This window comes from Rhinatrema bivittatum, chromosome 3, assembly GCF_901001135.1.
Source record: "Rhinatrema bivittatum chromosome 3, aRhiBiv1.1, whole genome shotgun sequence".
Taxonomy (NCBI): Eukaryota; Metazoa; Chordata; class Amphibia; order Gymnophiona; family Rhinatrematidae; genus Rhinatrema; species Rhinatrema bivittatum.
This window is the reverse complement of record NC_042617.1, coordinates 266,055,557-266,079,592: the sequence shown is the minus strand read 5'-3', so window position 1 is coordinate 266,079,592 and position 24,036 is coordinate 266,055,557. Positions and strand designations below refer to the sequence as shown.

The following is a 24,036-nucleotide window of genomic DNA, read 5'->3' as shown; positions in this document are numbered from 1 at the left end:
CTATTTATTTATAGCTGGTTGTTCAAAATACAAGGTGCACCCATTTTATTCTAAGTAAATTGTTCCAAATAAAAGAAACGCAATACATTAGGCCAATAAAAGTAGGACGACCAGGAATAAGATTCACAACCAGAGCACATAGCCATTAGCCAAGAGATTGGCAGGCTGATAACTAGACAGTGCTGTGGCTTTAAACTGCAAACAGTGTTCATGAGTCATCACAGTTGCTAATTTGTGAGACAGGAAGCCCTGAAATCTTCTCCATGCTGGCTGCAGGCTGTGATCCCCGAGAGGAGGAGGAGCTGACTGATGCTAATGAGCTGAGTTGCTTGGTGAGGCAGGAACCTGATTACTACTTAGCTGCCTTCAGAAATTATGCTGCTTGCACTATGGAGTGGTCGTCCAGTTCCCGGGGAGTTGTTCTGACAGCCTACCATCCCAGCAGTAAGGATACCAAGCCCGGGACCGGTGGCAAAGAGAGTACGGACAGAAGGTAAGAAACTACAAATAGGCAGAGGGGGGGGGGGGGGAAGGAAAAAAAAATTGAAGACAACATAAACCCAGTCCGAGCTGAGAAGCAGCTGCAAGAGGAACAGCTCCGGAGCAAAGGGTTTGTGTGTGGTTTTGGTTTTTTTTTTGTGTGCTGTATCAGATAATTGCAGGCCATAGGACATGCTCAAAGTTTAAGCAGAATGAATTATTGACAGTGAAGTGCGGCGTGAGAGCTGTGCCTACACCGATTCAAGCCTTTGCTTAAGCGCAACGAGTGCATGTGCAAACAGTACTGCAACAGGAGAGAAAGCTATTGTGTGCTTCCAGCAGGCGGCGGGCGGGCGGGGGGGTGTACCTGCAAAGCCGGAGAATTGCACTTAACTGAAATGTGAGACGGGGCAGGAGGAGAACCCGAGCTGCTCGGCTGGCTGGAAGGAAAGGGCAGAGGTACAGTACCTGCTGCTGCTGCTGTGCCGTCTGCCTCGGACTTTGGAAGCGGGCACCACCTGCCAGGCTGCCTGGGCCGTTCTCCTCCCAAGCAGTAGGGGAAAAGGCTTCCGTAACTGTTTAGGGCGAGAGACCCCAGAGCCTCCAGTATGTGTCCACTAATGGGAAAAGAGGGCCCGCCTGCAGCTGCCTGCTGTTTTTATCTTGGGTTTTTGAACATTAATTTCTAAATGGCTGTTAAGGGATTGCTTGGGTGGGGAGTGGGGGGTACGTCTATGTTTGGAACATGCTTGTCATTTTTTTTTTTTTTTTTTGGAACACTGGTGAAAATCAGCAGAGAACTCTATTTGGCTGCCCTATCATTGCAATCGCACAGCCTCGCTGGTGCTGCTAACTGCCTATCTTTTTGTTTAACCACATAGATGAATGTTTTTTTTTTCCTCACGAAATTAAATTTTCACTCTTGAGAAACAGTTTGGGAAAAGAGGCTTCTCCCGCAATATTCCCTGGCTAATGTGTGTATGCCTAGCAGAATTTAGAAAGTGGAATGCCTGAGATACGCACTTGGGCCACTTTGCTTAAATATTTGCGTTTCAGTCTTCTGAAGTTGGAGCTCTGAGTCCGAGGTACTGTAAATCCCTACCTGGCCCTATGTGCTTAGATTTGTTTTATTTTCTCCGATTTTTTTTTTTAAGCTGATATTTTAGGCTCCTTGAGTGTGTCTCACTGCTCTTCAGATGGTGCAATAAAGCTTCGGTTTTGTTCCCTCCCTTTGCTTTCAGAGCTAATTTGGAGGTTTTCAGGAGTTTTGTGGGATATTTGATTTGACAAACCTAGATCTGACGATATTGACTCCAGAAAACCACAATAAACAAGTACTGAAAAGGAAGTGCGCTTATATTTTTTTTGTTTTGAGACGTTCATAGAATTCCTATCTTGAGGAGATCAGTAGCTTGATTAATGCAAGGTGCTTGGGTCATCGGATATTTTTACCCACTGTAGGTATCACATACCTAACTTTTTTTTTTTCTTCTTTCTATTATTTGTACAGTATAGGCTGCATTCTTCTCAAATAGGTAGAGCTGCAAAAGCTCTGTTTGCTTAGTAATAGTATGTACAGTTTTGATAATATCAGTTTGTTTTTCATGGCTTATATGAGGCAAATTCTCTCACCTACAATGTTTTCTTCTACCTCCCTTGAGTAAATGCTGAATGATGCAAGTCCCTTGGCAGACTCGTTTGCTAAGGAACCTTCTGTAGCAAAACAGTCCTTTTGGTGCTGCTTCTTTGCTATCAGATCATACATGGATAACGTGATCAAATTGCCCCTTGTTGGAAGGGAAAGGCTGGTTAAATTGGGGTATGCCAGTCATCCTGTGCAGAAGGCTATAATGGTTTAGCCACCTGTGTACTGAGTATGCTCCAGTGGAGGGAGCTAGCTTAGAGCTCTGTGCTGAGTGGGTTAGCAGTTTTCTTATAATTTATTTACTCCTGTGCACAAAATCGTAAAATTCTGCAAATTTTATATTGGTCAAAATAATACAGTATATGGCACAGTCTTTGAGTAACTAACTTAAAATGTAATACAGAAAAATTATTATTCAAAGATGCAGAGTTTAAAATATTTTGTGCACAATTCCCCTAGAAGTACACTGTAGGTGTGTCCTTTCCACCCTCTCTCCCTTCTCCCCTGGTCAAACCCCTTTCACTCTGCCCTCTCAGGCTCTAACTTCTCTGCCCTCCCTTATCGCTTCCCTGCCACTCCAGGCTTAATCCCTTCCACTATCTCCCTGTAGTCCTCCACTCCTAGAATTTGACTATTGTCTCTCACACAGGCTCCCTCTGTCACACTCACCCTCACACAGACTCTCTTTCTCTTGCACACATGCACACCCTCAAACAGTCTCCCTCTCTCTCTCTCTCTTCACACAGGCTCCTTCTCTCTTGCACACTCATACACCCCTGCACCTCTCTCACTCACACACATCTCTTCACATGGGTTCCCTCTCTCACACACACACACACACCCTCGCTCAGACACAAAAGCTCCAAATCTCTCACACGCCCTCCTGTGCCTGTCATTCTGTGCACACACAATAACATTCATAGGTCACGTTGATGTACTCCTCGGTGGCAACCCTCCTGTGGTCCACCAGCGCCTCCCTTGTGTTCAGCCACAAACAGGATGGGCTCCACTTGCGGCCCACTGGGGCCTCCCTTGTCTTCTGCCACGAATGGGACGGGCTTTGCTCGTAGCCTGCCAGGCAGCTTAAAATTGAGCAAAAAAAAAATCAGCGCTCTGCAGGAGTGCAGAATTCCCCAGGACTAAATTATGGAAACCTAAAGAATCCAGCTCCCTCTCAGTTCTCTCCCAGGGAAAAAAACATTAAAAACATGGCTCTTTGAGAAAGCAAACCCAACATAATAAGAGGAATCATCATCACCACTCTGTTTAATTTTTGCTAATCATACTTTCTTTATTTCCGCTGCTCATTAATTAATTCTCCCTCTACTGTTTTGTCTATCTGCTTTCTACTATTTATCACAATGTAACCTTTTCTTTTTCAATTTGCTTTATGTAAACCGATGCGATGACTTATGTTGAATGTCAGTATATAAAAAAACAAATAAATAAATATACCAGGTCCCCCATTGTATGCAAATCTATCTCCTCTATATTCATTATGGCAATCCTGAAAACCTTGCTTCTAGGAGAGGTTTGGAAGTCGAGAGCAAGTTTAGGCCCTGGAGAGGTTATAACCTAAACCTTCTACCATGGAGTCCTAACTGCAGTATTGTTACACGTTTTCAGTTTCTGTCCCTTTCCTGCCCCTGAGGACGTGGGTCTGTTGACTATGAGTAACAAAGGGGATCTCATGCAAAAACAAGTCCTATAAACTAGCTTATATGCGCAATTCACAACATCAGGAGGAGCACTGCTGCAGGTGGAGCCTGCTATTCACACACTCAGGCTGATGCGATACAGGGGTTGATTTTAAAAAGACATCCATGTACGTGCAGATTTTATGATGTACGGGCGGCCCATGACTCGCACACGAGGGGGGGGGGGGAGTTTTATAAGCTATTCACAGCGACTCAATCGGGCCGCTCCAATTAAGGAACTTTCCTATCCCTAACCCTACCCTTCCTACCTTTTCCCCGCCCACCTAAACCTAACCGAACTAACCTCAAACTTTTTATTTTACTACTTACTGCTCCTTGCAGCAGAAATAATTTCCATGCACCGGCTGGCTGCCAGCGTGCACTTCCCCAGGACGGCATCGAATGGTACTGTCCTGGCCGGCCCCCTGCTCTGTCCGTTTCTTTTGGCCCGGCACTTCGGCATGTAACAGAGTTACGCGCATGGCGAGCACAAGGCCCAGTCACGCGCATAACCTCTGTTTTTTACATGCGGCAGGCTTTTAAAATTTACTCGACAGTGCCCTCAGTCGAGCACACTGGTTAATCTGTGGTTGGACGTGTGTTCATAATCCCTTATGCTGTAAGAGGATTAGTGCGTGCAAAACGCACGTCCAACCCCCTCCCCCCCCGCGAAGCTAATAGCGCTCATCACATGTAAATTCATGTTGATGAGGCTATCAGCTATTCTCCCCAAATTAATTAAAAAAAAATGTGCACCTGAGGCGCACGTTTTTTACTCTCCAAAATTAACGCCTACCCCCCCTAGGCAGGCGTTAATTTTTGAGCAGCCCAAAAAGTGCACAGAAAACTTAAGAAAAGCAGAAATTACTGCTTTTCTGTACTTCCTCTGATTTAATATTGTGGCGATATTCAGAGGAACAAAAAGGAGGAGAATGGTAAAAAAAAATAAAAAGTGTGCTGGCGGTCATGTTAGGAAAAGGGACTCTCAATTAACGAGCGTTCATTTTTCTAACCTCTGGCTGTGCACAGATTAGGAAAACGGTTGCTTGTAAAATTGTGTCCATTTTCATAACCCGCTGACAGCCACCTCTCCTGGGCGCTCACGTCCAAGGAGGCGCTAGGGGTGCACGATTTCCCCCTAGTGCCACCTTTTTTTCCGTGGCAGCCGGTTTTTAAATATTAAATCAGGTGCCCCGAAGTGGTCGATTGGCTTGCGTTTAGGAGAGTGGGCGCTCGGTCATAAGCCTCCATTTTCCATGTGCCGATATTGCATTGCCCTGTTTGTTCTGTGTCTCCCAAAACACCGGGCACTTCAGTTTCTCAGTGCTTCATTTCTCCACAGCCCCAGCATTACTGGCTTGGTCCTACTGGTAGTGACCACTTCACAGCACACTGATTCCCTTGTGCTGGTGCTCAAGCACGGGCACAGGTGGCTACTACTGGCCCTGTCTGGGTAAATATGCGCTTCCTGGCCCTGTTACTGGCTGCCCTTCCTCCCAGTCTCTTCTGTAGGGGTGGTTTTTTTTTTTTTTTTTTTTCTCTCATCCATCAGCAAGGGGTCTCTAGGAGCAGAGACCTCTCCTGTAGAGTGTCCCAGCCATCCATCTGCTGAACTTCAAGCTCCCCTGCCTCTAACCCCGACTGCTTGTAAATAAAGTATTGTGGGGGTAATTTGTTGTGCAAGTCAGCACACTTGCATTGCATGTTTGTTCATCTTCTGGTGCCATGGTGAGGTTTTCATGTACACTCTCTCCCATGGGCGGTCTGTCCCTGCTGTGCCTGTGTATACACATGCACCAGGGAGCTACAGGATGGGCTGCAGGAGCTGGCACCATTAGCAGGAATGTGTGTATGGGGAGGGGAGCAGCAGTGATTAAAATGGCAGGGGATCACATGCTTCTGCCCAGGTTTATAGGGCATCCTATACATGGGGCCATGTGATTGCCTTTTAGCATTCCAAGGACACTGGGGTGAATTTTCAAAAGATTTATGCAGTAAGCCTACGGAGTTACCTGACTAAATCTGCCTAGTTAAAAACTCCTCCACTGCCGCTGTACCTCTCTCCTCCCCTTTCCCCCTTGCTAAATTTGTTCAGGTAATGTTGCATGCCAGGAAAACCTTTGGCTGGGCTGGAGACATTCCTAGGGGTTTGGATTTAGCCGGTTAGCATGACGTTTAGCACTAGCTGGCTGCATAAATAAACATCCTAATTATATAGCGCTTCACAGTTTTGAGTGGTTAGATTTATCCGGACATTCAGCTGGAAAAACTAGGCAGGCAGTTTTGACTGAATATTAAGCTCAAGTGGCCAAATAAAATGACCCCGTTATCTTACCTGCTCAGTGGGTTTTTTGAACATGAACGTCCCTTTCTCCCTTGCCCACATAATTCTTTTAGAACTCATTGACCTCCATCATACAGGAGATGTGAAACTAATTGCTGAGAATATAAGTTCTGGTCATTTATTCCTCTAACTTAAATGTCGCGCTAAAAGTTTTATTATTTATATGTTCCAACATTTTTGTTTTGTCCCTCCTATATTTGCTGAGCTAGGAATTTTTGGTAATCCCTTATAGCCCAATTATATGTTGCATGCCAGCTCTCCTCCCCCATACGCACAATGGTGGTGAGAGTAACATACTAGAGGGTCATTTTCTCCACTCTCGGTACTTAAGTATCTAGGTAGGAAAGCTGAATAGAAACAGGAGTTGCCAGCAGGTAAGGACCACTGTTGTGCCAGCTTGCTTTGTCGTCACAGGGCTTACTCGTTGCTGGTTTCCTGCCACAGCTAAGTTCTCTCTGACTTTCTCTGCATACCTACATTTTTCACTGTTTATTGGCTTCTGCCACCTCTATTGTCTCTTCTAGAAGTCAATATTTTTTTCGTGAAAGTGTTTTTTCTTTTCGTTTTGAGCCTTCCTCCCTTCAGCTTGACGATAACTCTTTGTTCTTGAGCTTCTTATTCTATGGAAAATACTATGCTTTGGGTTCCTTATTGAAGCCTTCTGAATATTTCCCTCTTAATACTTCCTCTTCCTAGTGACAATACATTGTTCCTCCTTGCTTAGCTTCTGTGTGCCTTCTCATTTTTTTCCCTCCTCTTGTTCACAGTTTCTTCATGTTACTGTTCTCATGACACAGCTAACATTTTATTGTTATAATTGGACATTCAGGGGGAATATGCTGAATGGTTGCAGGGTTCTTTAAAATGTAGTCAACAAGATTTGGTGTAAAGCAAGGGTGGGCACTTCCAGTCCTTGAGGGCCCCCAACCTGTCAGGTTTTCAGAATATACATGAGAGAGAGATGTGTTTGCAGTGCCTCCACAGCATGCAAATATATTTCATGTATATCCACTGTGGGTAACCTGAAACCCAGCTTTTGGCAGCACTTGAGGACCAAAGTTGCCTCTCTCTGCCCTACTATATGTTGCCTCTGGAACAGAAAGAAAGTACTTCCCAGTAGGGATGTGCAGTCATTTTATATGAAATTGACAATTTTGTTGCAATTGTCTTTCATCTAATTTTGGAAGTGCCACAAAACCAAATTTCATAAACTTTGGTATTTCATGTTTAGTGCGCAGCTCCCACACACACACCGTACAGTCACCCCAGTCTCTCTCCCACCGGTCATCCCAAGCAACCCCTTCTCATCAGTTACCCCCCCTCTATACACCAGGTCAAATCAAAGTACATATATATCCCAAAATGCCACGGCCCTGTTCCTAAAATACAAAGAGACTGTCAAATTCAAAATATGCATTTGCATTACATGCTTTTGCTGACTAGAACTTAATGCTATTATTACATCACTTGTTACCAGGCACTGGCCACCACCTTGCAACCTTAGCAACACAAGCAAGTAACTAAGGAGCCTGCCAGTGGGAATGCAGAATCCTTCTTCTAGCTAATGAACTCCTCCCTCAGTTGACACCTTTTATCTTAGTGCGCACTAACTGAAAATGTTACCAATAAGTCAGAAATTAAGAAAACAAGAAATACACTCCCTGAACCATTTTAGAAACAAAATTAAGTAGACAAGACACAACAAAAATGACATGAAACACCCCCCCCCCCCCCCCACTAGTGGATCCTAACAGGAAGAGAATTCTGTAGAGAATGAAGATCATCCAGTTTTTGGAAATGTGGGGAGAAGCAACATGATTTCGAATACCAGAGCTTTACTTTGAGTAGCATATCTGAGGTTTGAGTAAGCTGCACCAATGATATTTCTGTTGAATTGAGAAATGTGATTCCAAAGTTTCAAGTTAAAAATAACAGTAGAAAAGCTATTGGGAATAGGAGAAACATAAAATAGCTGATATCTGTATTGAAACTTTGAACTTGAATCCACTTAGGTCAGCACAGAGCAATAAATCATGGTTGTGGAGCAGCATGTAAATACTGTGTTCTGTAAATAGATTAGTTTTGGAAACATAGCTTCAAGTCGTCTGTAGTCATTTTAGGTCTTAATACAAACCAGTGCTTTACACCAGGTGTGGGCAGTTTCTGTCTTCAAGGACCACAAACTGATTTAGGTTTTGGGGATTCCCTTAATGAATATGTATGACACACATTTGCATACAGTTGAGGCAGTCTGCAAGCAATCTATCTCAGGCATATCCATTGTGGATATCCTGAGAAACAGGCCAATTGGCAGCACTCAAGAACTGGAGTTACCCACTAGAAATGTGCGTTCATTTTGAATGATACAGACAAGATCAATGACACTTTCTATGTCGTTTCATTTCATGAAACAATAGAAAAAAGCACACAATGTTGAGTAGGTTTTTTTTTTCTCCTATTTGTTTTTTGCATGCACTATTTGCAAATAATGTGTACAGGTTCCCTCTGAGAAACAGCTCTGCCCCTGGAGGCAGCCCACCCCCCCACCCAAAATGTAATTAAAAAAAAAATTAAAACCTCACTCACAGGCCCCTTTCCCACCCCCTAGGCCTTTCCCTTTTTAAAAAAGAAAACACCTCTTCCGGAGGCAGCCCCTCCCTGCCTGGACTCCTGGACCCATAGACTACCTTTTTTAAAATGGCACTGGTCGCCCTTTGCTCCTATCATATGACAGGGACTACCTGATGATGCCATTGGAAGCTGAGGAGAGAATGAAGGAGAGAGTCAAAACTTGGTGCTTGGTGATAGGTCAGAGGAAGCAGTAAATCATAGTAAAAATGGCCCTTCCCTTTTGCTACTCTTGTGCAATTGTCATGTGCCCTGGAAAATAGAGGGAGCATTGCTAAGCGCTCTTTGCTGCATCTACATACCTGCATTGCTTTGCACACCAAAATTCAACTCCAGATTCACACATTTCCTCTTGGGCAAGCGTGGCCAACTCCAGTTCGAGAGCCACAAACAGGCCAGTTTTCAGGATATCTGCAATGAATATGAGGCAGTGCATGCAAATGTATTACATGCTTATTCATTATGGGGTAGATTTTTAATAGATACGCACGCATGTCCGTGTACGCCTGCTACCCGGCTCGCACACATGGACATGCGATTTTATAACATGCGTGTGCATGTTATAAAATCGGGGGTCGGCACGTGCAAGGGGGGGTGCACAATTGTGCACCTTGGGCGCACCGAGCCACGCTGCCTTCCCCTGTTCCCTTCCCCCCCCCCCTATCTCTTTTTCTTCTTTTTTTTCTTTTGTTTTAAAACTTACTTCAGCCCTGGGGCTGAAGTAAGTTGCATGTGCCGGCATGTGATCCCCGGCGCACATATCCTTTTGAAAATCTGCCCCTATGTATGTTCTGAAAGTCTGGCCTGTTTGTGGCTCTCGAGGACCGGAGTTGGCCACCCCTGCTGTAGAGCAATGGTTCTCAACCCAGTCATTGAGGACTGCCTAGGCAATTTTAAGCTTTCAGAATATCTACAATTAATATGCATGAGAGAGATCTGCAATGCAAATCTCTCTCATGCATATTCATTGTAGATAATTCTGAAAACTCAACTGGCCAGGCATTCCCCGAGGACTGGTTGAGGCCTGCTTCTCTAGAGCATGCTTACAGCATCTCTTGGGGGAATTATCACTAGGGCTCAAAACACAGGGTGACGCATGATGTGGCACAGTTGCTGTATCTTTATTTTGGTTCATTAGTTTAGCTTTTACTACAGGGATAACCACTCCAGTCCTCAAGTGCCGCATGCCTGTCATTTTTTTTCAGGAGAGTCAGGATGCATATACATGAGATGCATTTGCATGCAATGGAGGCAGTGCATGCAAATGCACCCCTGAATATTCAGTGTGGATATCTTGAAAACCGGACTAGCGCTTACAGCACTTTGAGGATGGGCAGTCCCTATCCCTGTTCTACTACTATTTTATTTATTTTTAATTTTGAATCCACTTTCTCCCATAGGTGAAGGTGGGCACAGAATGATGAACATAAAACAGTTGAAAATATAAAAACATGGCAAACAAGCAATATGCATTGATTCACAAAAAAAAAAGAATTTAAATAAAACTACTACTGAACTGCAGCTCTTGATTATAGCAGCTTTTCTCAGGAGTATTACATAAAATGATTACTGCATTACTACAAACTAACTTGAACATCCTCTGAGCTTCTCTGGCAGAGGCTAAGGGACTTCATTAAAAGTTCATGGTGGCCAGGAACAGTTCGGAGCCAGGCAAAATTGTTTATAATCGCTGAAGGTTTAGACATCTGTATTGCTCGTTCAAGGCCAGATTTTCCAAGCTTTTTTTTTTTTTTCCTTTTTTCCTCATAATCACAGAATTGGGTGGTGGGGGAAGCTTTAGTAAATGAGGTTCTAAGTTTGTTACTTCTGTCTTTTTTTTTTTTTTTTTTAGTTGTTTTACTTTCAGTTATAGTTTGGTAGCCCTTTCACTCCCTCAGGGCTGTGTGCACAGACCACTACCTTCCAGTCACTTGAAACCTCTCCTGATTCAAAGCTGTGAAAGGGTACAGTCAGTAACTCCATTAGCTCCTTCAGTATTCTGGGATATACCCTCTACAACAGGTCCCCTTGCTTTGTGGTTTGCATTATGTATTGAATACTTCCTAAGCAAATGGTAATGTGTTTATCCCATGGTCCCTTATGCCCTGGCTGTTGAACAAAATAATATATTTTTGCCTGTAGACAGTATGGTTTTTTGGTTTTTTTTTTCTTCTCTACCGCACTGGTCATGTTTCCTGTCACATTTCAGTAGGCTGGCTGTACATGTTTCTATACAACAACACTAGCTCATTAGTCACCAAGTTTGTCCACAGAGACCCCCCCCCCCCTCCTCTATTTGATCAGGTTTTCAGGATCTCTACAATATGCATGAGAGGAATTTATGAACATGAATGATATGCATAATCATTGTAGAGATCTGAAAACCTGATCAACTGGGGATCCTGAGACAGGTTTGGCAATCTACTGTACTAATTCTTTGCACCACTAACTCTTTTTGATCACTTTATTGCTCATGAATTAGAGGCTATTCAGTTTGGCCAAGTTGAAATGCCGTTTCCTTCCTAAATATGCAAAGTATATAATTTCTCAAGTTGAAGTGTGTGGTGACTGGCTTTTTTTTTTTTTTTTTGTAATACAGTACCCACAATCTCCACTGAAACCTGGTACTGACCTTTAAAGTTTACAGAGAGATTTAACACTGGGTTCTCTCTGCTGACTTCAGTTTCCCAGTCACAACTGTGCAAAAGAATGAATCCAGTCCCAGGAGGTGGTGACTAAAACATTCCTTGTCCTACTGAAGTTCAAGGGGAGAAAATTCCTCTTCCATCAGGTTTAATGGTACAACATGCTGGTTTTGCTTCCAGATGACAGAAAATAGTACATAAGAGAGGGGAGCAATTATTATATGTATTGGATAGCAGTCTTTCTTGGGTAATTTCTTTCCTAAAGGCCAAGTCATAATGCCTTTATATCGCTCCATGGTGAGACCACACCTTGAATACTGTGTATAATTCTGGTCCCCACATCTCAAAAAAGATATATTTGCGATGGAGAAGGGCGACCAAAATGATAAAGGGGATGGAACAGCTCCCCTATGAGGAAAGGCTGAAGAGGTTAGGGCTGTTCAGCTTGGAGAAGAGACGGCTGAGGAGGGATATGATAGAGGTCTTTAAGATCATGAGAGGTCTTGAACGAGTAGATGTGACTCTTATTTACACGTTTGAATAATAGGACTAGGGGGCATTCCATGAAGTTAGCAAGTAGCACATTTTAAGACTAATCGGAGAAAATTCTTTTTCACTCAACGCACAATAAAGCTCTGGAATTTATTGCCAGAGGATGTGGTTAGTGCAGTTAGTGTAGCTGGGTTCAAAAAAGGTTTAGATGGGTTCTTGGAGAAGTCCATTAATGGCTATTAATCAAGTTTACTTAAGGAATGGACACTGCTATTAATTGCATCAGTAGCATAGGATCTTCTTAATGTTTAGGCAATTGCCAGGTTCTTGTGGCCTGATTTGGCCTCTGTTGGAAACAGGATGCTGGGCTTGATGGACCCTTGGTCTGACCCAGTATGGCAATTTTCTTATGTTCCTCAACCCACCCTTTTCCCTCACCCCCGCCACTCCTCCCATTTGACATACCATGTATAGTCCAGCTGTATATATTCCATATATATATATTTCCATGTATATTTCCGCTGATTATAATCCATGTTTCTGTATTATTAATTTATTGTTTTATGTTAATTTATAGTTTGTAATTTTGTTAACTTATTGTTCAATTACTTAATTCTGTCCTATCTTCCGACATCCATGTTTTTACTCTCCCTGTTTTAATGTAACCTCTCTTTTCCACTTATACGTTAATTGGTTTTTCCCCTTGTTCTAATGTAAACCGGTACGATAAGACCTGGTCTTGAGTGTCGGTATAGTAAAAGAAGTTAAATAAAATAATAAATAAATAAATTCTTAAGTCATTTTTATTCTTTACCAGGGAATACTGATCGGGTATATTTCTCTCTGTTTGGTGATATGTCCTCTGTCTCATGATGCATTACTGTATGCTTTGCCCTAGTATCAATCATTTTAAATAAGATCAGCCCCTATTTTGTTAAGCAAAGGATTACTGTGGGGACTGAAAAAGTGGAAGGTAGGCAGCTGTGGAAATCAATTCATAGAACAGGGAGAGCACAGGGAAATAGTGTAGCCTTACCCATGCTACCTTGGCAGCATCTCAATTTTGTGTTCTGAATGGGGCACTTAAAGTGGGAAGGGCCTGTGTTGATATGGCAAATCAAAGTTCGGGCGCTGTACTGAAACCTATTCCAAGAGTCAGCTAGTACTAATTGGGATGGTATTTAATTTTAACTAAAAAGCAAATATATAAAATGCTTGTCAACTGGGACCATTGGCTTGGGGATCTCTAAAATTAGTAACAATGCCTGCGGGCATGCGCATAATTAGATTCATGTAACTTTACTGGCTTGACAGTTTTATATGTGTTGCCAAAGTAATACATAAAAATTTTGAAATACAAAGGGGAAAAATGTACAAACTAGTAAAATAAAATTACAGGGTACAGAAAAAAATAAAAGGACAATTCCTGGGTTATGGTACTTGTAAACTCCAGCCCCTGATACTGAGGAAACTTCTTCACATTGTCCAGGGAGGGATAAAGTGTGTTCAGTTTAGCACTCCCAGTCATGGTGAAAAGTTGGTTCCTATGCTGGTCCTGATTTGTTCTTGGTCTGATAGTGGGTACAAGATATATTTATTTATTTAAACATTATTTCTATACCGACGTTCATGAAAAGACATATCGCATTGGTTTACATAGAACCAAGGTTATTAACCCTGTTTGATGTATTATTTCGAACAGGGTTAACATCAAACATGAAGGATAGTCATGAAAACAAAGGTAGAAAGTGGTCAAAACCAGCACATAATCAGAAAAACCATTGAGTAATGAGCATTTATAACTATGATAGGAAAGTGTCGTGTAGCATATAGTGTCTGTGTGAGAGGCATTAGTTCTTTAGGGAAATGCTTGTCTGAATATTACCACAATAGCTGTTTTGTTATCCTCCCTGCCCCTTTCCAGAATTATACAGAGTTTTTCCTTTTTACTATTAGCTTGGAAAATGTGCATTCCTGATGTCTTGGGTTTGGTTTTTTTTCCTTTTTTTGCACCTCAGGTAGAAATGCATTTATGTTTCTCCAGTTTTGCACTGCATGAGTAGGCTGGCTTCTTGGAGTTTCCAAATCAGTTTTTGTCTGTGTATTGAAGGTTCATCTTGTGTTTTACGTGTATCCACCATGAGGTATTCTACTACTCCGTAGTTTTTTCTATGTAGTCCAGCTTGTTCTATTTTTCTGCGTGCACCACCCAGTAGGGTACTTTACATTGCGTTATCATCATTTTGTAGGCTGGGTTGAAGTTAATTATTTGAGTTTTGGGTGTTGGTGCGGGTTTGCTATGTATGTAGGGGTATTCTTTCAGGGTTTTATGCTCTCTCACAAAGGGCCTGGTAGTGGAGGGAGCTTATGTCCTGATCCAGATTACACCAAAACTGAATATATTGACTTGAAGGCAGAGTTTGAGAGAGTCCCTGTCTCGTTTCCAAGTATATGAACATGTACGCTGAAGCTTCAGCAGTTTGTCACGCTGTTAACTGACATTGTCATCTGTCAGCTGTGGGACATGAGCAGTTGCAGACTTCCAAAACACACTTAGGCTTTTGTCCGCTTGTGTATCACAGGTTCTCACATCTGCATGTAGCCATTCACATAACAATGGAATTATAATAAAGCAGGGATGAGCAAACTGATCGTAACAGGAGCGGGGATTCCCCCTAGGACATTCTTGAGGTGTCAGGGGGTCCTCCTTAAAGCTCTCTTCTCTCGCTGGTATACTCGCTCATATACCCTCACCCATGTCCTCCCACAGTGGCAGAATTGGCGCTGCAGGCATGAATATGTGGACAGATAGCTGCAGTGCAGGGAATGCACTGCTCATGGGGGAAACTGTTGGGCACTAAGGTGTGGGAGCAGTGCAGGCAGCGGCTGTCGGTGACCCTCGTTGCTACGGGGAATTGTGGAGAACAGAGAATGGGTGTTGGCTTGGACCCAGGCAGGGGAGAGAAGGGGGCGGCCATGTATGGGGGGGAAAACGTGGCCTCCCGCACCCAGAAGATCGCCCAGCAGGTTCGCCTCACCACCTTCTGTACAAACGGCTTGTCCATGCAGCTAGGGATGGCAGCGGCCAGAGCTTCTCGGAGAATGTGAACGATCTGACGGCACGGCTGAGCCGAGGACCTGAACACCACCCTATGGGCAGCCTTGCCTTTCTCTGCCCCAATCTTGGTGCCACAAAACCTGCCTGTCGCCTACATGCACATCTGCAAGATGGATACCTTCAGCATGGGGGTCGTGCAATAGGATGCAGCTACTACTCAAGAGCAGTAGCTGCATCCTATTGCACGACCATCTGGGCATGAGCAGCCTGCACGAGGTTCTCTATGGCTTGAAAAGCTCAAGGCAGGAGGCGTTAAAAAGAAGGAACTGGGGACAGTAGTACTGCTTCATCTTTTCATCCCACCCCTGCTGTCCTACCAGAAGGAAGGCATCAGCGGGCTGGACAGAACAGAGCACAGGTAGGAAGTGGGCAGGCAACATTACAGGTAGATTGCTCGCCCCTGTTATAGACTCTGTTCCATCCAGGAATGATATCAAAATTGACTGAGCATTTGGAGGGATCACATATTGATTGCTCTGTCCATTCCAATCGCACACTCTCCCCTCCTGTTCCCTTAAGTAGGGGAAGAACAGGATGAGAGGGACACAAGATTTTTCTGGTACTAAGTGGATCCCATCACCCATAGGACTTCCCTGACCCGCTTAGACACTAAGGGGTAGATTTTCAAACATGTGCGTGGTTCCCAGCTCTCGTACGTGGACGCGCTGATTTTATAACATGCGTGCACACATTATAAAAGCGGGGGGAGGGCTGCGCGCACATGCGCGCCGGATTTTACAATCTGCGCGCGCACATGCAGGCAGCGCACACAAGGGTGAGGTCAACCTTTTTTGCAACTTCTGTGCGGCGACACAATTGGGCCTTCCCTCCCAGTCCTCTCCTATTAAGGCATGGACTGGGAGGGAACTTCCCCACCCCCTAAACCCTACCAATTGTGTGTGGTTTTTTTTTTTTTGTTTTACAACTTACTTCAGCTCCGGCCCTGAAGTAAGTTGTGCACACCGGCCAGCTGCCAGTGCGTGAGTCGTTGGGACACTGTACAATGGTGCTGTGCCAGCCTGCTTCTTTGAAGAGGCCTGGCACAAGTTAGAAAATCGGGGGTCAGCACACGCAAGGTGGGTGCACAATTGTGCCGAGCCCCGCTGCCTTCCCCTGTTCCCTTCCTCCCCCGCCCTTTCCTCCCAACTTTTTTCTCTTTTTTTTTTTTTTTTTTTTTAATTGTATTTCAAAACTTACTTCAGCCCTGGGGCTGTGCCTGGAGCCTCTTGCCCCGCCCCAGGACTTGCGCGCATCACCGGGCCTTTTGAAAATAGGCCCGGCGCGCATAAGCCCGGTTACGCGCATAAATTCTCTGAAAATCCGGCCAGCCCATCATATCTGTAGAGACACTGAGATACGCACACCATCGCCTAGGCCAAGAAAGACTGCCTTCACCCTCACAGTAAGAACCCATACTTCAGGGAGAGTGAAAAGGGGAAAGTGTTGTGGATACAGTCCCAGAGATAAATACGTTTGTGCCTTTGGAAATAGTTCAGATCCATGAAAATTACATCTAAATTTATGAAAATTCTTGAGGATATTTGATAAGCCACAGAGCCCTTGGGAAAACAAACCAAGTGGCGGTAACTTGAGCAGAAACTAATCATAAAGATAAACAGCTTTTAATGTCAGAGCAGTTCCTCCAAGCCCTCACCTATTAGACGGTATTCATCAGGTTTTAATAATGTGAAATGAAGTAAGTCCGGTTTATTTCATTTAGATTGGCAAATAATTGAACAAGTCATCCTGATTACTAAGATCAGACAGATATAGTAGGAACAGTTGTAAACATAACTTGAATTAAGGCTATGTGGGTTTATTGTGAAACTGCATTCGTATTCTAGGGGAGGAATGTGTGGTAATTTTGTGTTAGTATATGGCACTTGGTTAACACAAGAAGATAGAAAAGAAAAAAAATGCAAGGGGAAAATAGGTTCACATTAATCAATATTAAGGAAAGAGACCATCATAAGATTGAGCTTTCAACTTTTACTTAAGTGGTAAAACAATTTTTGAAAACCACCTATATGTGCTGTAGTTCACATTTTAATTATAGGTCTCTGGAAACCGTATTTTTTTTTTTTAATCTTTTAAATATGCATTTAAAAAAGGAAAATACCAAGATGGAAAGTTTGCACAAATTAAGCAATCGGTTTCTTCTGTGCCAAAAAAATGCTGAAGCCAGAATAAGCCAGACACAATTTGGGGTAGCTTTTTAAACCTGCGCTACCCGGCGCGCACATATGGGCATGCGATTTTATAACCTAAAATTGGGGGTCGCTATACCCAAGGGGGTGCACAACTGTGCGCTGAGCCCGCACCAGGCCGTGCTGCCTTCCCCTCCCCCCCCCTACCTTTTTTGACCTGTTTTTTGTTGCAAAACTTACTTCAGCGCACAATCCCTGGCTCAGCGGCAAATGGTCGCTGTGCCTGGAGCCTCTGACCCCGCCCGCATCCCAGGGCTATAGGCCCGGCGTGTGTAAACCCGGTTACGCGCGTAAATTCCCCGAAAGTCCGGCCCACAGTGTTCACATAATCTCATCCTAATAACATGTTTGAGACGCATGTGTAACATTGGGCATGTGCATTGAATGATTTATATCACATTCTTTAGAGTTGCAGTCAAGTGTGTGCATTCTGCTTGTATTGGATGTTCCCATGATTTGCCCTGGATGGTTAGTGTCACATGACCCTTCAGTGCATCTACAGAGGAAAATGGATGAATGTTTGGTAATAAGGCTTGTACAATGTGGGTTCTTCAGTAAAAATGGGATGAAATGTAAGAATGTGCCAATGGCATATGATCCTCTGGGCTACAAGTGCTGATTTATCAGAGTACTGAAGAACTCGTATATTCTGATTATGGATTCGATCTGTTATGGTAAGTTGTTAATGCATCACGGTCGGAGGCTAAAGCTCTGCGATAAACTACTTTGACATACATGTACTTTTTGGTTTCCATAAATCCTTTAAATAGGTTTAGATAATTATTTAGACTTTCATGATTCAGTAGAGATGGTCCTGCTACATCAGAATTGAAGGGTAGCAAAGTTTTTTTTGCTTTGATACCACCTGTGTGATACATGTGCTGTCACTGAATTAATGCCTTCCATTTTCAGCACTGTCGAACTGGCATCTTTCATGGCTGGCTTTAGTTCACTAAACAACTTTTAGAAAAAGTTGCTTGTTCTGATACATTGTTTGTTTTTTTTAAACAAAGAGTTCCATTAACAAAGACATTTGTTGCTACGTTTGGCTTCTTGGCTAATAAAGACATGAATCATTTGTAATTTGCATTGTATAAGATGAAATTGGCAAAAGACTCATTATAAAAAAAACCCCAAAAAACATAAAAACCTGTATTAACTCTGAATGGAGATGCCTCAGACGTTGCCTTGGGGAATGTAAGTGTGCTTACAAGGACTATGTACAGACATTTGTTTATGGCTTCTTCATGTCAGCTGACATACCATACATTGACTAGAATTATACAAATTTATGTAAAACTTGCCTACTTCCTAGGGTAGAGGAATCTGTGCAGGTTTCCTATTTGTTACTTAGTCAAATTATGCTGTCATTACCTTAGAAAAGGTGACATAGGAGCAAATACAAACCTGTTTTTCCTAGTTTCCATAAACAGTAACCTCTTGTCCTCCTGAGAATTGACACTTTAATTTTGCATGGGGATAAATGTCACATAGGACTTTCAGTGACATTGCTTAATATCAGCATGAAATTTTATTATAAAATGTTTCCAGAAAGATATAAAATTGTGGGGGGGGGAAAAAAATCCCTATCAGTAGAAACTTACCATTTCAAAAATTGCTTATCATGGCAACCTGTTAGCCAAAATGCCACTGCAGTTACCCTGGAATTTGCCACCACTGTAGATCTGTGGCAAACAGTCCTGCCATTCACTCGCTGCCGCCAACACAGCTAAGTGCCGCTGCTTGATGAGACGGGCCACTTGCTGCTGTTCTCCTACTCCAACCACTGAGTTTGTTCTGTGGCTCGTGCTGCTGGAGCCCTGGCAGTGGGAGATTCAGGTCTTACAAACATATATTAAATTGTTTCGGGGTGAGACTAGGGGAGCAGCTAGGAGGAGGGATGATGATGATGAGAGGTTGGAAAGATGACACTTCTGTTTGTCATCCTATTACTTTGCAACAGAGATGGCCAGAAGATTTCCTACATTCTGGGGAGCCTTAAAAACACAAGAGAAAACGAAAACAAGTAAAATTTGTTTCCCTAATGAAAATTGTTAGGGTTTACGATTTGGTTCCATTGTATAAAAGGGAGACATATATATTTTTTTTTCCTTGACTTCTGCATGGAACCTAGCAGGAACAGTGCAAAATTAATTATACCTCCTTAGCTCTTGCAGAAGCAGTAGAATAAGTACATTATAATACTCTGCATCAGCTGTTCCACTGTTTTTATGACCTGATGTCCGTGTTATAAAACTTGTGTGCAGAGCTACAAGTGAATTCAAGGTGCAGCAGCCAATCATTCTTTCAAACAATTAAGAGCTATATATAGAAAAGGGGAGGGTAAAAGAGCAATACACACAAAAAAGTCCAAGGAGAACTTAGGCTTAAGAGATAAGATTATTGATGACTAGTAGTAGTTCAGGTTGGTTTGTTAAAAGCTGAAACATTTGCTAATTATTAACATGGTGTCTTTCCTATTAGAGTGCAGGCGATGAAGGTTCAAAGGCGAGGGACCTAGGCTTCAGGAAAACTATCTGTTAAAAGGGGTAGTACCTCAAACAATCATTGGCTGGATGGATAAAATCTAGGGGACATAGAAGAGCAGTGAGAACTTGAAGAGAGATAATGTAAGGCCAACTTTTAGTTAGGAAAGTTAAAGAGGAAAAAGAGGTCACTAGTTTTCTAAAAATGTAGCTGAAATGGTAAGATATTTAAAAAAAAAAAAAAGAGAGCATTCACAAACCAGAAGAAATGACAAAAAGATTTAGGTAACAATAACTAGAGCTGGGAAAGCAGTCAGGAATGCAAAGTGGAAAAGTGGCATTGTAAGACTCGTCGGAGAAGGGGAGGAATATGTAGAGGCTGACGAGAAAAAAGCAGAATTCTTTAACAAGTATTTCTGTTTTGGTGCTAACTATGGGAAGGGCCAGGAGCAGGACCACAGAAAACAAGCACAAACAGGATTGGAACTGAGGTAAACCTCCATTTGATTTTCATAGAAGTGCATTTGTCAGAAAGTAGCTCGAGAGATGGGGCTGGATGGGGATATATTTGGTATTAAGGGAACTTGGAGAAGCTCTGGCAGCTGAGCTGGCTGACCTTTGCAGTGCTTTAGAGTTGGGAGAAGTTCTTTAAAGACTGGAGACGGGCACATGTGGTTCCTGTTCACAAAAGTGGAAATAAAGGCAGAGGCTGCAAGCTGCTTACTCTGACTCTGTGGTGAGCAAACTAATGGAATATCTGCTAAAACAGAAGCCTGTGCGATTTCTGCAGGCCATCGAATCACAGGATCTGAGGCAGCAGCAGCATGGTTTTACCAGAGGTAAATCTTGTCAGACGAACCTGATCAATGTCTCTGGGTGCGCTTTTATTATTTCCAATAACAGGACTTGTTTTGATGCTTAGCCCTCCTGTAGCTAGTTTTCTAATATGAATGAAAGATTGTTGCAGTCCTTAAGTTATCTCCCAAGCTGGTCTTTTTATTTTTATTTTTACACCAATCTCTTTTAGATAGATGTTAATAAAGTCATGAAGTAAAGCCAGCATGGCTGTATATATCTGAATGAGAAATTTAGAACTAAAGCTGCCTTTAAATAAAGAAAAAATGCACCACATTCTTCGAGACAACCAATATCTTTTCAATGACAGATTATCTAAAACGAACAGATTTTTGTCTTTTTTATAGAAATTGGGAGGGGGGGGGAGAATACCCTCCACAAATCCACATGATTTAACATTTCACAGTGTGTTGGCATATTGCTTACAATCAGGCCTATCCTGTAAAGTGCGGCCGCGTTTACCCTGCTCCTAAGCCGCTTCTAACTCACGTTCCGGCCGCGTTAGCCCTTCCTGCGATCCCGAATCCCCTTTAACCTACTCCTACCGCGTCCTAAATTCCCCGGGTAACCCCTTCCGCCCGCGGCATGTATATTGCATGCAAACGAGCGAATTAGCTCGATATTGCATGCAAACGAGCCAATTAGCTATTCCCCTAGCATCCCGTAACCCGCGCCCCGACTAACGCTACCTTTCCCTGCCGTTTTGTCGCGCGTTTAACCTGCAAACTTACCGCCTACCCTGACCCAGGCGGTAGAGGCATGGGTAAGGGTAGGTGGCAAGCTTTCCCCCAGCCCCCGCTCACCTGCCCCGGCCGCGATCATGGGTGCCGGTCTCCGTGGCAGCCCCAGTCCTCTCCCCTGCTCCCGAAGCCCCCGAAGTCCTCTCCCCTCCTCCTTCGGGAGGAGGGGAGAGGACTGGGGCTGCCACGGAGACCGCTTTCCCCGTGCAAGTAAGTTGTTTCGCCGCTTGTCTCTTCTCCCCCCTCCCGGAGGGCGGGGGGAGAAGAGACAAGCGGCGAAACTGAGCAGCGAAGCCCGAACCCGACCCGGCGAATCCCGGACCCCCAACCCGGACCCGACCTGACCGCTGTCAGTCTGTTCTCCCTCCTCCCGGAGCAAGGCTGCTTTTCGCGCCCTGCTCCGGGAGGGAGGAGAAGAGATGACAGCGGCCAAACTAAAAAAAAAACAAAAGCTTGTCTCTTCTCCCCCCCTCCCGGAGGGAGGGGGGGAGAAGAGACAAGCGGCGAAACTGAACGACGAAACTGAGCGGTGAAGCTAAAAAAAAAAAAGAAAAGCAATTTTTTTTTTTTCAAAATTGACAATTTTGGTTTTTTTCCAAAAGCGACTTACTTTTGGGATCTGTCAAGATCCCAAAAGTAAGTCGCTTTCAGACGCCTGCACAACTTACTTTTTTGCAGCCATCATCAGTGACACGATCTGCCTCCCGTAGCTCCTCCCGAAGACAAAGATGGCCGCCTGCATGGGGAAAGCGCGCAATTGGCCGCTCAGGACGTGACGTCACGATGTCACGTCTTGAGCGGCCAATTGCGCGCTTTCCCCATGCAGGCGGCCATCTTTGTCTTCGGGAGGAGCTACGGGAGGCAGATCGTGTTCCTGCTCAGGGCTGCTGGCTACAAAACAGTAAGTTTTGCCGCTGAAAAGTTTTTTGCTGCTGTCCGGGCTGGGGGAAAGCTTCGCCGTTGTCAGTGTCCCCCCTCCTCTCGGAGCAGGGCGGAAAATCCACCCTGCTCCGGGAGGAGGGGGGACACTGACAAGTCGTTTCGCCGTTGCTTCTGCGCTGTCGCCGCCGTTGCTTTGTCGCTGTCAGTGTCCCCCCTCCTCCCAGAGCAAGGCGGCTTTTCGCGCCCTGCTCCGAGAGGAGGGGGGACACTGACAAGTCGTTTCGCCGTTGCTTCTGCGCTGTCGCCGCCGTTGCTTCCTGGTATCTGTCATTTCAAATGACATTTGAAATGACAGATACCAGCGTGGCGTGAAGCCTTAGGCCCGCGCACCCAGGATCCTGTATAGGCGCTCTATCCAGTATCCTGGGTTGCGCGGACCTAAGGCTTTTCGGACGCGGCTTACATTTACATACAATTAGGCTTCAGGATCGAGCGGTAGGTGAGCTGCACTGTGCGGGCGGTAACCGCGGGTGCCGTAGGCACTAACGCAGCTCTTCCTACCGAAGACAGGATAGGCCTGAATGGTAGTGTGCAAGACCTTTGTCTTGACTGCCCTGTTAAATGCAGGTTAAGATTTTAGTTAAGTTTAAGACCTGCTAACACTGTACTAAAGAGTTTACCTCATTGTATCTCTGTGGAGAAAATGCCTTCTAAATTTGTCCTTTAATGTAGTCTTTCAACAGTTAGTCAAGGGTTCATCTGAACAAATGCTAGATAAGATGGAAAGGCAAGTTGTCTTTTATCTAAACTGTTATAAGGGGGTTATGCACCTCTACCAGCAGACGGAGATGGAGCAAACTGACGTCACAGTATATTATATCTCTGCAGTGACATCAGCCTGCCAATATTCTCAGTCTTCAGAAGATGGTGGACATGCTTCTCCCTACTGGGGATTGATTCAGATTTTAGAAGGAGAATTTAAAAGGAAAATTGATTGCCCTGCTCTCCTGTGGTGATTCTAGGTGGTCCTCCCCCAGCTGAGAATTCCTGAGGTGATTTCCGTGATCCTTCAGAGGTGTGCCTTGGTCCGGTAGCTGGTTTTTCAGCTGGTGTGGACATAGGTGATTGTACAGCTTAAAGGCAGTGGGTGCAGGAAGCCAAGCATGGCAGTGAGGCATATGCCCTCTTCCCCCGCAGCCGGAGTCCTTCTCTGTACTCAGCCAGGAAGGGCTGAGCTCAGGTAAGTTTAAAAAAAAAAGAGAGAGAGAGAGACCTTTTTACAGAGAGAGTGAAGGTATGTTGTTCAGGGATTCTCCTTCCCAGTCTCCGAGCTCGGCGGACCGTTCCGACTTTTGTCCTGCCCCAAGGGAGGTTCAGGGACAGGGGGCAGCCTGGCGGGTTGGACAGCCTCTTGTGGCTAGGCCCCGCTCCAAGGCTTTTTCACTGCACACCGCGTGGTAGGCCGCAACAGTGTTTTTGGGTTCGATTGCCCTCTAGAGGCCATTTTAAGCACTGCATCTCATTGTGCATACAGGTTTTGGACACTTGAGAGTTGACTTGGGTGTCGGGTTACGCGGCGCTTGGCTTGGACACGCACTTTTCTTGTGCACATGTTTAGGCATATGTTTGTGTACGCTTAAATTGAGCGACACCTAGCCTTTGGCCGACGACTAAATTTTGGATATATATATATAGCCTAAGCGCCTTGCCTTGTGTGCCACCTGCCATGCCCTCTAACTTGTGCCAGCGCTGCTTTGAGGCTCAGGGAGAATTGTCTTCCTCTGCTTTTACTAAGCCTGTTTCTTCCCGGCCTGATG

The 24,036-nt window shown here is 44.3% G+C and overlaps 1 protein-coding gene across 1 annotated transcript in view; it reads left to right on the top strand.

The window, feature by feature from the left end:
• Nucleotides 1-242: 242 nt before the first annotated feature.
• The window catches only part of ARHGAP18 (Rho GTPase activating protein 18), a 276,486-nt gene continuing 252,692 nt past the window's right edge, over nt 243-24,036 (top strand). The window contains 1 exon segment of the mRNA XM_029596814.1: nt 243-493. Coding sequence (XP_029452674.1) covers nt 264-493 — 230 coding nt within the window. The 5' untranslated portion in view covers nt 243-263.